Raw genomic sequence first — 13,437 nt, forward strand, 5'->3', positions numbered from 1 at the left:
ATTTTCTTTCTTTAAATATGCAAAGATAGTTATAATAAATATCTATTAATAATTATCATAAAAAATCAATTATAATAAATAGTACTCATTAATAACTATTATAATTATTAAATTTTCATATTTAATATTTCATATACAAATATAATCATAATAAATATCCATTAATAATTATCAATTTTCATAATTATATACAAAGTAAAAGTAGTGAAAATCATTTTTTTAGATAAAATCATAATTTATTAAACATTCTTGTGCATTGCATGGGTTAGTGACTAGTAAAATCCAAAAATTAAAACCTCATGTGTTAAAAAAATTTACTCTAAATTTCAATGGTTAAGAAAAAGGAGAAATGCTATGTCCACAATATTTTCACAACAAATCTTAAGTGGCAGGTTGTTTTTTGTCGATAAAAAAGTAATTTTAGTGATAGATTCAAATTATAACCAATAATAACTAATCACTTTTCTTAAAGAGTAATGCTATGTCCACATATTTTTTTATAGTAATTTCATAACAAATCCTAAATAACATGTTATTATTGATTCTAAATTGAACTCGTCATTAACATCATTTATTTTACCCAATAATAACAGTTTGCTACTTAAATTTTTTAATAAAATTATTATGAAAATAGTGTAGACATATCACAGAGTAAAAAAACAGTAAATTGAAAACGAGTGTAACAAGATATTTTGCTTTATTTTATTTTTTAATTTGTTCTTTGTTTCTTTTCCTTTGCCCGTTCTCATCTCTCTCAAGTCTATGCATCTCAAAAGGTCAAGAGTCCAGATTACTTTTTCAAACAGACGTGTTCAACTTCGATGTTCCCAGATACGGTCGTACCGCGTACCCACGTTGTGAACTGCCCCACACAAAACCCTATACAACTTACCGTTTTCCGACCGTTACAAAGACCACACTTTTAATATTCATCCTTACGGCTCCGCATTCTTCGCTACCAACTCCCACGTGTACGTCCACGATTCATTTCATAGCCAACTGTTCCTTACTCATAATAGCCGTGTTTTTTTTTTTCTTGCCTTTTATAAATAAACAATCTCCACCGTCCAATCCTTCTCGAGATACGTGATATAGACGTTAGGAAATCACTATATAATCCCTACTCAGCCTCTCTTCTTCATATCTCAAATCCAAACACTCCAACTTTCTCTCTTTCTGTTTCAGTCTTTAAAACTTTCACTCTCTCAGAGTCTTAGCTTTTTTATTTTACAATGGCTCGCTTTAGCTTTGTGGCTTTGGTTCTAATGGCAGTGCTTGTGGGCTCCGCTTTAGCCCAATCTCCTTCACAATCTCCTTCAAAGTCGCCAACACAGGCACCTTCTCCTAAAGCTTCAGCGCCGTCGCCTACAGTTATAAAGACTCCAGTGCCAGCTCCGTCTCCGGCAGTGGTGAACTCTCCACCATCTCCTCCTCCGGCTTCTTCTGATGCTCCGTTGAGTCCTCCATCTTCCATTAGTACTACACCTACTGAAGCTCCTGTACCGGCTCAGAGCGGTGCCGTTTTGAACAGAGTTGGGTTCGCTGCTGGATCTGTGGCTGTAGCAATATTCGCTACCGTTTTGGTGTTTTAGAGATTACAAGTGTTCTATGTTTTTTTTGGGTTTTGGTGTTTTATAGTATTTAATTATTCAATATTCATTCATTCACAGTGGATTTGGTCGTATTATATGTGATGTTTATTATGGTATTTTTACTATACCCATTAATATAATTTCTTCTTTATTCTTTTAATTCTTCAATTGTTGTTAAATATTGTGAAATTTTATGGGTTTTAATTGGGCGATTAAACGGAAATCAATTGGTGCTCTCGAGTTCAATAAACTTGGGTAGTTAGCAGTGTGTTTCTCAAAAAAAATCGCAGCAATTGTTTTAAGACTTCACGAATACAAAAGTTACAAAAATGCAATAGAAAAAGTTTTGCTTGAAATATTAATATAATGAATAAATAAAATGTGCACTAAAAATGCGATTAACAAGAGATATTTTCCATTTCCGCAACAGTGATATCAAAATGTTGATGGGCTTTTGAATGAATGAAAGCAGGACCAAATATTATTAGGACACATGGGTGGCATTTTTCATTTTGCTTTATTTTCATTACCAAGGAAGCAATTTTCAATTGCTATCTTATGTACGATTAAGAGTCGCCTAATTAAAATAGAAAATAAAAGAAGTTAAAGCTCCTAATAAAATTGAAAAGAAAAAAAAAAACTAAAGAGAGTTCAACTTTTGATAAAGTAAAAAGTTCGCTATGGTCACTACTTTATTTAGTGCCTCCCCTGACTCCTTTGCCAAGCAAAGATGCTCTAAGTTTTTGACTCAAATTAAAAGTTGTAAAAATATGTAAAAAGAAAAAGGAAACGGTTAAAGGAAAAGACATTGTACTACTGTAGAAAATTTTGTTTGGTTTGCCTGATGTGTCGTAATCACTATCTAAGATGTAAAACACGTTGCTTATCGTTTGAATTGAAGGAATCTGAGAGGAATGAAATGAAAATAAATAGTGTCCTTCCCTTATTTGAAAGATGCTTACCAAGATATAGAAATTTGAAATGTGAAAATCCCACATTCAAACTTGTATTTTGAATTTTTTTTCTTATGAATTATGTTTTTTATTTGACAACAAGATATTTTACCCGTTAAACTAATTGAAATTTAGAAAATACAAATTTGTGTTTCACATTAAGTAGAAAAAAAAAAAAAAGTTACCTAATTTGACCGATTATTCATTCACCTAACACCATTATTAATGGTTAGATACTAATTCCTAACCAAAAAAGATACTAATTAAATAATAAAAATTTATGATACACCTTGCAATTGCATCACTCCAATTAGACAGCACTGACTAATCCAATAAAAAAATCAAACCGCCTCTTTGCAGTTTGCACTGATTGTTAATTTTTTTAAATAAAAAAGAGTAGCTCTAATATATATAAATTATTACAATTTTTGTTATAACTATCTTAATGTGTTAGATTGTAATTGAATATTTGTCATTTTTACATAAATTTATCATTTTTTCTTTATTACTCACAACATACCACGTGAACAATTATGAGACAAATTGTACTATTTTATATAGTCTTAAAATTTTTCAAAAAAAAATAAAAAATCACTTCTAACTCATTTTTGAAATATAGAAAAACCAAAAAGGTAATAATATCTTATTATATCCAGCCAAGACTGTTACCTACTCATACGCTCATACAGGTCACCAAAAAAGCACCTATTACTTAGCCGTGTTTTTTTAATTCTTGCTTTTTATAAAGAAACAATCTCCACCGTCCAATCCTTCTTGAGATACGTGATCTAGACGTTAGGAGATCACTATATAAACCCTACTCAGTCTCTCATCTTCATATCTCAAACCCAAACACTCCAACTTTCTCTCTCTCTCTCTCTCTTTCTGTTTCAGTCTTTAAAACTTTCACTCTCTCTCTCAGAGTCTTAGCTTTTATTCTACAATGGCTCGCTTTAGCTTTGTGGCTTTGGTTGTAATGGCAGTACTTGTGGGCTCCACTTTAGCCCAGTCTCCTTCACAATCTCCATCAAATTCGCCAACACAAGCGCCCGCTCCTAAAGCTTCAGCGCCGTCGCCTACAGTTAGAAAGACTCCAGTGCCTGCGCCGTCTCCGGCAGTGGTGAACTCTCCACCATCTCCTCCTCCGGCTTCTTCTGATGCTCCGGTGAGTCCTCCATCTTCGATTAGTACTCCACCTGCTGAAGCTCCTGGACCGGCGGCTCAGAGCGGTGCCGTTTTGAACAGAGTTGGGTTCGCTGCTGGATCTGTGGCTGTAGCACTATTCGCTGCCGTTTTGGTGTTTTAGAAATTACAAAGTGTTCGTTCTATTGTATTTAATTATTCATTATTCATTCATTCATTCACAGTGGATTTGGTCGTATTATATGTGATGTTTTTTATCATGGTATTTACCATACCCATTAGTATAATTTCTTCTTTATTCTGCAATTGTTGTTAAATATTGTGAAATTTTATGGGTTTGAATTGCGCGATTACACGGAAATCAATTGGTGCTTGAGTTCAATAAACCTGGGTAATTTGAAGCAGTGTGTGTTCAAACAAAATCGCAGCAATTGTAGACTTAACGAATACAAAAGTTACAAAAAATGCAATAAATTTTTTTTGCTTGAAAAATATTAATGTAATGAATAAATAAATGTGAAAATCATGATGGGTTCCACTAAAAATGCCAATGCCAGGTGAAATGATTTAAATTAATTTTGCACTCTCTGATTGGGAAGTCTTAAGAGATTTTCCATTTTAGCTTCACCTAAAAGGAACTCTAATTTTTCCATTTTGAATTTCACCAAATCCTTTTTCCAAAAATTCGACAGATATCATGAAAGTGATTGAAAATTTTAATTCAAAGAAAAAAAGATTAATTCGAGTGGCGCAAGTCTTTTTTTAGTAAGGTAATATTTGCAAATATAATTTGAAAATATTATTAGGGATATCTGCAACACATATTATGGGTGGCATTTTTCATTTTGCTTAAAGTTTCATTTTCCATTTCTCACAGTATTTTAATTTTAATATTGATTCAAATATACCACAAAAAATTATTTATGTACTGAAAAAAAAAATGCTATAAAGCTCCTAATAAAATTGAAAAAAAAAATAATAATAATAAATAAAGAGAGTGAACCTTTGGCAATTAAAGTAAACCTTTGCCAGGGCTTAGGGTCACTTTACTCTTTATTTAGTGCCTCCTGACTCCTTTGCCTAGCAAGAAGCTCTAAAGTTTTTGACTCAAATTAAAAGTTGTAAAAATATGTAACAAGAAAAAGGAAAAGTACATTTCAAAAAAAAAAAAAGGAAAAAAAAAAGAAAAAGGAAAAGTAGACGGTTAAGGGAAATGTAAACTACGGTAGAAAATTTGTTTGGATGGCATGATGTGTCATAATCACTATTTAAGATGTAAATCATGTTGCTTACCTTTGAATTGAAGGAATTTGAGAGGAATGAAATTAATGAAAATAAATAGTAGATATTATCATTGCCTTATTTTAAAGATGCTTATCAATATATATAGAAATTAGAAATGTGAAAGTCCGACATTCAAACTAGTATTTTTTTTTTAATGAATTTTAGGTTTTTTATTTAACAACAAAATATTTTATCTGTTAAATTAATTGAAACTTACAAATTTGTGTTTCATAAAATATATATATATATATATATATATATATATAAAGAGTTAACCAATTTAACGAATTATACATTCATTTAACGCTGTTACTAATGATTAGATACTAATTAAATAATAAAAATTTATAATACACCTTGCAATTGAATCACTCCAAATTAGGCAGCACTGACTAATCCAATAAAAAATATCAAACGGTGTCTTAAACATAAATGTTAAATTTTTTTTAATAAAAAGGGTAGTTCTAATACTATATAAATTACTATAATTCTTGCTATAACTATCTTAGTTGTCAAACTGTGATTGATTGTTTATTTCTTTCATATGAATCAGTCACTTTTTTTTAATACTATATAAAATAGTTTGTCATATAAAAAATTATGGCACAAATTATGCTATTTATATGACCTTAGAATTTTTTTTTATATTTTAATTCACTTCTATCTCTTTTTTGAAATATAGAAAAACCAGAGGTAATAATATCTGATTCTCCCAATCAAAAAAAAAAAAAAAAAAAATTCTGATTCTCAAAAAAAAAAAAAAAGTAATAATATCTTATTATATCCAGCCAAGATTGGCAATCTCCACCGTCCAATCCTTCTCGAGATACGTGATAGAGACGTTAGGAAATCACTATATAAACCCTACTCAGTCTCTCTTTTACATATCTCAAACCTAAACACTCAATCAAACTCTCTCTCTCTCTATTTCAGTCTTTAACTTTCTCTCTCTCTCTCAGTCTCAGCTTTTTTTCTACAATGGCTCGCTTTAGCTTTGTGGCTTTGGTTCTAATGGCAGTACTTGTGGGCTCCACCTTAGCCCAGTCTCCTTCACAATCTCCATCAAAGTCGCCAACACAAGCACCTGCTCCTAAAGCTTCAGCGCCGTCACCAACCGTAAGAAAGACTCCAGTGCCTGCTCCATCTCCGGCAGTGGTGAACTCTCCGCCATCTCCTCCTCCGGCTTCTTCCGATTCTCCGGTGAGTCCTCCATCTTCGATTAGTACTCCACCTGCTGAAGCTCCTGGACCGGCGGCTCAGAGCGGTGCCGTTTTGAACAGAGTTGGGTTCGCTGCTGGATCTGTGGCTGTAGCAGTATTCGCTGCCGTTTTGGTGTTTTAGAAATTACAAAGTGTTCTATTTTTTTTTTTTTTTGGGTGTTTTATTGTATTTATTCATTATTCATTCATTCACAGTGGATTTGGTCGTATTATATGTGATGTTTATCAGGGTATTTACTATGCCCATTAATATAATTTCTTCTTTATTTCTTTTAATTCCGCAATTGGTGTTAAATATTGTGAAATTTTATTTTTGGAAGTCTAAGGAAACCAACTTCATGGGTTTGAATTGCGATTACACGGAAATCAATTGGTGCTTGAGTTCAATGAACTTGGGTATTTGTAGCTGTTGCTCAAACAAAATCGCAGCAATTGTTTTAAGACTTCACGAATACAAAAGTTACATAAATGCAATAGAAAAAGTTTTGCTTGAAATATTAATGTAATGAATAAATAAAATGTGAATGTTCCACTAAAAATGCGATTGCCAAGAAATGCTAGCCAGGTGAAACGATTTAAATTAATTTTGTACTCTGATAGAACCAAAGGAAGTCTTATGAGAACTTATTTTTCCATTTTAGCATTTCACCTAAAAGGAACCCAATTTTCCATTTTAGCAAATTAGAGGACCAAAATAAATTTTGGTGAAATCGAAAGGATGTTTTGCATTTTAGCATCTGTTTTTTTTAGTTATTTGCAAATATTATTAGGCATATCCTACAACACATATGGGTGCCATTTTTCATTTTGCTTAAGTTTCATTGCCAAGAAAGATGCAATTTTCTTATGTACTGACGAATAAGATTTAAGTCCAAAGCCTAATTAAAATAGAAAATAAAAAAAGTTATAAAGCTCCTAATAAAATTGAAAAGAAAAAAAACTAAAGAGAGTGAAACCTTTGATTAGGCAATTAAAGTAAAGTAAACCTTTGCTAGGGTCACTACTTTACTCTTTATTGAGTGCCTCCCTGACTCGTTTGCCAAGCAAGATGCTCTAATTTTTTGACTTAAATTAAAAGTTGTAAAAATATTTAAAAAGAAAAAGGAAACGGTTAAAGGAAAAGACAACGTAAGCTACTGTAGAAAATTTCGTTTGGTTTGCCTGATGTGTCATTGTCACTATCTAGGATGTAAATCATGTTGCTTACCGTTTGAATTGAAGGAATTTGAGAGGAATGAAATGAAAATAAATAGTGTATATTGTCATTCCCTTATTTGAAAGATGCTTATCAAGATCTAGAAATTTGTAATGTGAAAATCCGACATTCAAATTGTATTTTTTTTTAAAAAATTTTAATGAATTTTATGTTTTTTATTTGACAACAAAATATTTTACCCATTAAACTAATTGAAACTTACAAAATACAAATTTGTTTTTCACATAGAACAGATATAAAAAAGGAGTTACCCAATTTGACAGATTATTCATCCACATAACACCATTACTAATGATTAGTTAAATAATAAAAATTTATAATACACCTTGCAATTGCATCACTCCAATTAGACAGCACTGACTAATCCAATAAAAAATATCAAATCATGTCTTTACAGTTTGCACTGATGTTATTATTTTTCTTTTTAATAAAAAAGAGTAGTTCTAATACAATATAAATTACCACAATTTTTGCTACAACTATCTTAATGTGTCAGAGTGTGATTTACAACTTGTCACTTTCATGTGAATCCGCCACTTTTTTTTCATCATTCACAATCTGCCATGTGAACAATTATGACACAAATTATATGGTCTTAGAATTTTTCAAAAAAAAAAAAAAAAATTTCACTTCTATCTTCTTCTTTTTTTTTTTTTTTTTTTTTTTTTTTAAGTGGACTTGAATTTCATTAAGCCAGATAGAGAGTTACAAACATAGAACCAAAATGACTAAGCACTACAATACATCAAATTGGATTAACAAAGAAACAAATGGAGGAGTAACACCCTTCCATAGGTGGGAGCTTTTTGTCCCACAAGCATGCTGGGCTAACTCATGAGCAACTTGATTGTAGTCTCTGCATATGTGTTGGAAAGACTCAAAGGAGCTTCGGATTTGCAAAATTTCCTGGATGAGATGACCTGAGCTACTACTTGTGCATTTGTCATTAATAGCTTAGATTGCTGCAAGCGCATTAGACTCCAGAATGACTTGAGGTAGATGCAATTCTTGGGCTAGCTAAACACATTGTTACAGGGCCATAATCTCCACCAATTTTGCAGAATAGCATGCTTTTAGAAGCTTGCAGTTGGCTGCAATTGTCTGGCCAGTGCAGTCCCTAACAATTATTCCAATACTAAAGTTCCCACCATGGTCCGAGGTTGCCCCATCAACGTTTACCTTGAAGATTCTTGGAGGCGGGGGGTTCCATTTGACAGGAAGATGTCTTGGTTAGGAGAAGTCCCAATCAACAGCATTGCTAAAATCCTTCACCACACTTTTAGCCATTTGCCAAACTTGCTAGTGGGAGAGGCAGCTTCCTCATGGACTACCTTATTCTTGTTGTACCAAATGGCCTAAGCAATTCCAAAAGAAAAATTCCAGGTCTTGCTGAGAGTGATGGGAGAGGATGAACATGGCTGAGTCTAGGAAAGACCACCAGATCTCTTGATTGCTTAAGGGGTTTTCAAGCCATTGATTCCAGATGAGGGTGGAGAATTCGTAGTTGAGGAGGGCATGTTTAATACTCTTAGAGGCTTTTTCATAGATTGGACAGCCCCTATTGTTGCAAATTCCTCTGTTGTAAATATTTTCCATGGTGGGGAGTCCGTTGGCACAAACCCTCCAAGCAAAAATCTTGACCTTGGTTGGGAGATTAAGATGCCAAAGTCTCTTCCATAATGATTTATATGGGTCCCCTGAAGAACATTCTCCATACTTCTTTGCTTCAATCAAATGTGGGCTATGTGGTATGCGTTTTTAACTATAAATTCTCCTCGACTATTGCCCAACCAGATTATTTTGTCCTCATGCATGCTGTGGGACAAAGGTATTCTTAGGATTGTTTCGTCCTCAAAGGGAAGAAACGTTATTCTAACCAAGTCGACATTCCACCATTTTGTGATAGGATCAATGAGAGTAGAAACCATGGGAAATTCAGGATTGTTGTTTGGGGGGGGGGGGGTGTGGGAGATAACCTTGTAAGTGAATGGGGTTGGCAACCACCTACAATCCCATATGTGAATCAATTTTCCATTGCCTACACTCCATCGGGTTCCATTCCTTATGACTTCAAGGCTGTTGTGTATACTTCTCCAGGAGTATGAAGGCGAGCTCCCAAGCTTGGCATTTAGGACATCACCCGTGGGGAAGTACTTTGATTTAAGTACCCGAGCAACTAGGGATGTTAGGTTTGATAGGATTCTCCAAGCCTGTTTTGCAAGCATGGCTTGGTTAAAAGCTCTCAAGTTTCGAAACCCATGCCTCCATTTGCTTTCGAAATACACATTCTTTTCTAGTTGACCCAACTCATTTTTGCTTCGTTTTGCTTCTGACCCCACCAAAAGTTCCACATCATTGTCTCCAAATCATCACATAAGCTTTGTGGGAGTTAGAAGCAACTCATAGTATATGTTGGGATCGCTTGGGCTATTGCCTTGATGAAAATTTCCTTCCCCCCCCCCCCCATCCCCCATAGAGAGAAGCTTACCTTTCCAGCCAGCTAATTTACGCCCAATCCTCTCTTTTAAAATGGAGAAAACTTATGTCTTAGACCTTCCAATGAAGGATGGGAGTCCCAAGTATTTAGTGTGCCTTGAGTCTTGCATTGGCCCCAAAATGTTAAAAATTTCGTCCTTAATATCTTGGCTTGTGTTTGGAGTGAAAAACACTGAGGATTTGTCTGTGTTGATTTTTTGGCCCAAGGCTTCTTCAAAGCTACGGAGGATTTGCTTTAGCTCTTGGCATTCTTTGGAGTTTTCTTTGTAGAAAATAATACTATCATCCGCAGAGAAGAGATGGGTCACTCATAGGCAGCCATGGGCAATTGAAATGCCAGTCAAGTACTGATTTCAGGTAGCTCTATGGATGAGGGCCAAGAGACCTTCAACATAGAAGAGGAAGAGACTTGGGGAGAGGGGGTCTCCTTGTCGAATCCCATGGGTTGGTGTGATGTTACCATAAGTAGCACCATTTATAATGACTGAATATGAGATTATGGTGATGCATTTCATAATCAGATTTATCCATCTAGTGCTGAAGCCCATTCTTTCCATAACACCTTGAATGAAACACCATTCCACCCTATCAAAAGCCTTACTCATGTCAAGCTTGGCTACCATGAAGCCTTCTTTTCCTGTAGATTTATGGTTTAGAAAGTGCATTAATTCAAAAGCCACTGTCACGTTATCAGTGATGAGATGATTAGATGTGAAAGCACTCTGGTTCTCGGTGATGATATGTGGTAGGAAGGCTTTAAGTCTGTTGGCTAGTGTTTTTGATATAAGTTTATACACCACATTACATAAGTTGATGGGGTGGAAGTCAATGATTCTCTTTAGGCTATTTGTTTTTGGGATGAGGGATATATTTGTTTTGTTAAGTTCAGCCATTGGTACATTGTTATTGAGAACATTAAGGACCATGTTAGTAATACCATTACCCACAATATTCCAATATTTCTGATAAAATAAAGCAGACATACCATCAGGGCCGGGAGCTTCGGTGGGGTGAATCTATTTAAGAGTAGTGACTACCTTTCTTCTGGTGAAGATTCGGTCCAAGCTTGCATTCATGTCATCGGTTACCCTTGTTGGTATGGCTGTAGTTACTTCTTCAACTTGTGCTGGGTGGGTTGTTGTATAGATGTTCTCAAAATAGGTAATGGCTGCACAGACAATGCTTTCTTTTTCATCACATCAGTTACCTTGCTCATCCCAAATTCCAACAATAGTTTTTGAGCATGGAAAAATTTTGTATTCTTGTCCCCTTTTTTAAGCCAATGTGCTTTAGCTTATTGACCCCAATAGAGTTCCTCATCATTAAGAAGGGTATTAATTTCTCTCTTTAAGCTGTTGATTTTGTTACTTAGGATACCATCCTTGTTACTCTGTGTTAGGTTGTTCAATGTAGTCCTTTTTGCCTGAATTTTTTTTGGGATTTGCCCATACACTTATGAACTCCAAGTCATAAGGTCAGCAACACAACGTTTGAGATTCTCCATAACTCCTTTCGAAGTGCTTAGATCAGTCTCCATGCCCCCAGATGATTCTATAATGGCTTTGCAATCATTGTTCTTCATACACATTGCTTCTAAGTGGAAGTGCTTTGCGTTGGCAAAGCACTTGGTTATTGAAACTGTGACTAGCAGTGCGTGGTGGTCCGATGTGGAGTTAGCAATGTGGTGAACTTTCAAACCCCTAAGCATTTCCACCCACTCCGGAGTGGCGAAGGCTCTATCTAATCTCAGGCTTATGCTGTTATTTCCCTCCTGCATATTACTTCATGTATAATCAGGCCCACAATAACCTAAATCATGGAAATTACAATAGTTAACCACCCTCCTAAATCCATCCATTTGCTGTTGGGTTCGAGTAGCACCCCCTGCATTCTCATTTATCAATAAAATTTCATTGAAATCCCTCAGGCATAACCATGGGAGTTGGAACTAATTATTGAGAAAAGCTAATAGTTGCCATGATTCGTAACTTCGGTGGGTTTCTAGATGCCCATAAAAGCCGGTAATTCTCCAATAGAAATTACTGTCATGCTCCTTGATCACTACGTCAATATGGTTCTTTGAATAGCTTTTGATTTCAAGGTCGACTTCTCTAGCCCATAGGAGAGCAAGCCCTCCACTTCGGCCAATACAAGGAACAATAAGGCCATTTGCTAAGCCCAGCATATTTCTTATTCTCTCTATACGTCTATTTTTTGCTTTTGTCTCTATGAGGAAGACGACTTTGGAACTGTAGCGCCGCACCAAATCCTATAGTGCTTTAACTGACCGGGGGTTCCCAAGTCCCTGGCAGTTCCAGCTTATGGGATTCATGGCTCTTGGTGGTGCTACTCTGCAGCTATCACCGATCTCTCCTCAGACTCTATCTGGTTTGTGTTAACTGTTGTGCATCTCCTTTTTTGCAAAATGACTTTCTCCTCTTCGTCAGATATGAGCTTCCCCACCCTTTTTGTCCCCACAGTTATTAATTCAGTATCAGATTGTGGACTTTTATTTTTTCCATGCTCCATTGCTATCTTTTTCCAATGGGCTTTGGTCTTTACTTTTTTTTTTTTCAACCATAGGGCCTGTAGGATCTACCTTAGTTGTATTTCCCCCACTTATGTTAAAGCTTGGCTTCATTGGGCTAGTAACTTCCATTGGGTCCTTTCAGATTGGGCTTGTTGGCCCACTAAAGAGAACGCATCATTTGCCTCCTTTTCAATTTTGAAACTTTGCGGGAGACCAAATGGAGGAGCATTAGCAACATCACATGCCTCTAACACATGCCTTGGAACATGATCCAAACGTGTGGAGTAGTCCCATCCATCCAGGGCTTTCTCTGGCTGGTCCCCATTGCTACAGGTGATGTCATGCCCCTTCCATTGTTCTGTTTTTTCCCTCTTCGGCTACCTTCGATGCCTGAGTTGCTTCCTCCACAGTAAGTTACAGAGGCATATGAGTTCTTTGCTGTGGTTTGAATGTTTTCTTCAACCCTGTCCTCATTACCATCATTTTTACCCCTACTACTTGTAGACCTTGATCTATCGACACCTATTTTAGAGTTTCCTTGAGCTCGGAGCCAATCACCATATTGGTTGGATGAGCTTTGGTTGTTTGGAATTTCTTGACAGTGTCTATCATTATGCCCAAGTCTACTGCAATGAAAACAAAAGGTTGGAAGCCTTTCATACCTGAAACTCACCCAAAATTTCTCTCCTTCCACGCTGGCTATTTTTCCTCCACACCTAAGAGGCTTATCCAATTGAAGATCCACTCTGACTCTTATGAATTTGGCTTGATCTGATTGCCTTGCTCACCGATCGGTTTCTATAAATCTCCCTAGGCTATTGCCTAGGTCTCTACACATTTCCTCAGACATGTGCTCCAAAGTGAGTCCCCAAATTTGAACCCAGAAGGGGGAATGGGTAAAAGTGATATTTGTGCTTGATAGGCCTCATCTCCATCTATACAACAACAAGAGGTTGTTGTCAAAATTCCATGACCCATTCATTTCTATCCATTTTAACTGATA

At 35.4% G+C, this 13,437-nt stretch overlaps 3 protein-coding genes across 3 annotated transcripts; all 3 read left to right on the forward strand.

Annotated features, from left to right (window-relative positions):
- The first annotated feature begins 1,133 nt into the window (after positions 1-1,133).
- Positions 1,134-1,752, forward strand: LOC115967571 (classical arabinogalactan protein 1-like). The gene has a single exon (XM_031086690.1). The coding sequence runs from the start codon at positions 1,233-1,235 to the stop codon at positions 1,590-1,592; it is 360 nt and encodes a 119-aa protein (XP_030942550.1). The 5' UTR covers positions 1,134-1,232; the 3' UTR covers positions 1,593-1,752.
- A 1,631-nt stretch (positions 1,753-3,383) lies between these two features.
- On the forward strand, positions 3,384-3,994 carry LOC115967569 (classical arabinogalactan protein 1-like). The gene has a single exon (XM_031086688.1). It carries the CDS (start codon positions 3,489-3,491, stop codon positions 3,849-3,851), a length of 363 nt encoding a protein of 120 aa, XP_030942548.1. The 5' UTR covers positions 3,384-3,488; the 3' UTR covers positions 3,852-3,994.
- Positions 3,995-5,864: 1,870 nt separating this feature from the next.
- Positions 5,865-6,468, forward strand: LOC115967570 (classical arabinogalactan protein 1-like). The gene has a single exon (XM_031086689.1). It carries the CDS (start codon positions 5,951-5,953, stop codon positions 6,311-6,313), a length of 363 nt encoding a protein of 120 aa, XP_030942549.1. The 5' UTR covers positions 5,865-5,950; the 3' UTR covers positions 6,314-6,468.
- The last annotated feature ends 6,969 nt before the right edge of the window (positions 6,469-13,437 follow it).

Source organism: Quercus lobata, chromosome 11 (assembly GCF_001633185.2).
Source record: "Quercus lobata isolate SW786 chromosome 11, ValleyOak3.0 Primary Assembly, whole genome shotgun sequence".
Classification (NCBI taxonomy): Eukaryota; Viridiplantae; Streptophyta; class Magnoliopsida; order Fagales; family Fagaceae; genus Quercus; species Quercus lobata.

Excerpts from the sequence above, each read along its gene's own strand:
- LOC115967571 (XM_031086690.1), top strand. The coding sequence starts at position 1,233 with ATGGCTCGCTTTAGCTTTGTGGCTTTGGTTCTAATGGCAGTGCTTGTG.
- LOC115967569 (XM_031086688.1), top strand. The coding sequence starts at position 3,489 with ATGGCTCGCTTTAGCTTTGTGGCTTTGGTTGTAATGGCAGTACTTGTG.
- LOC115967570 (XM_031086689.1), top strand. The coding sequence starts at position 5,951 with ATGGCTCGCTTTAGCTTTGTGGCTTTGGTTCTAATGGCAGTACTTGTG.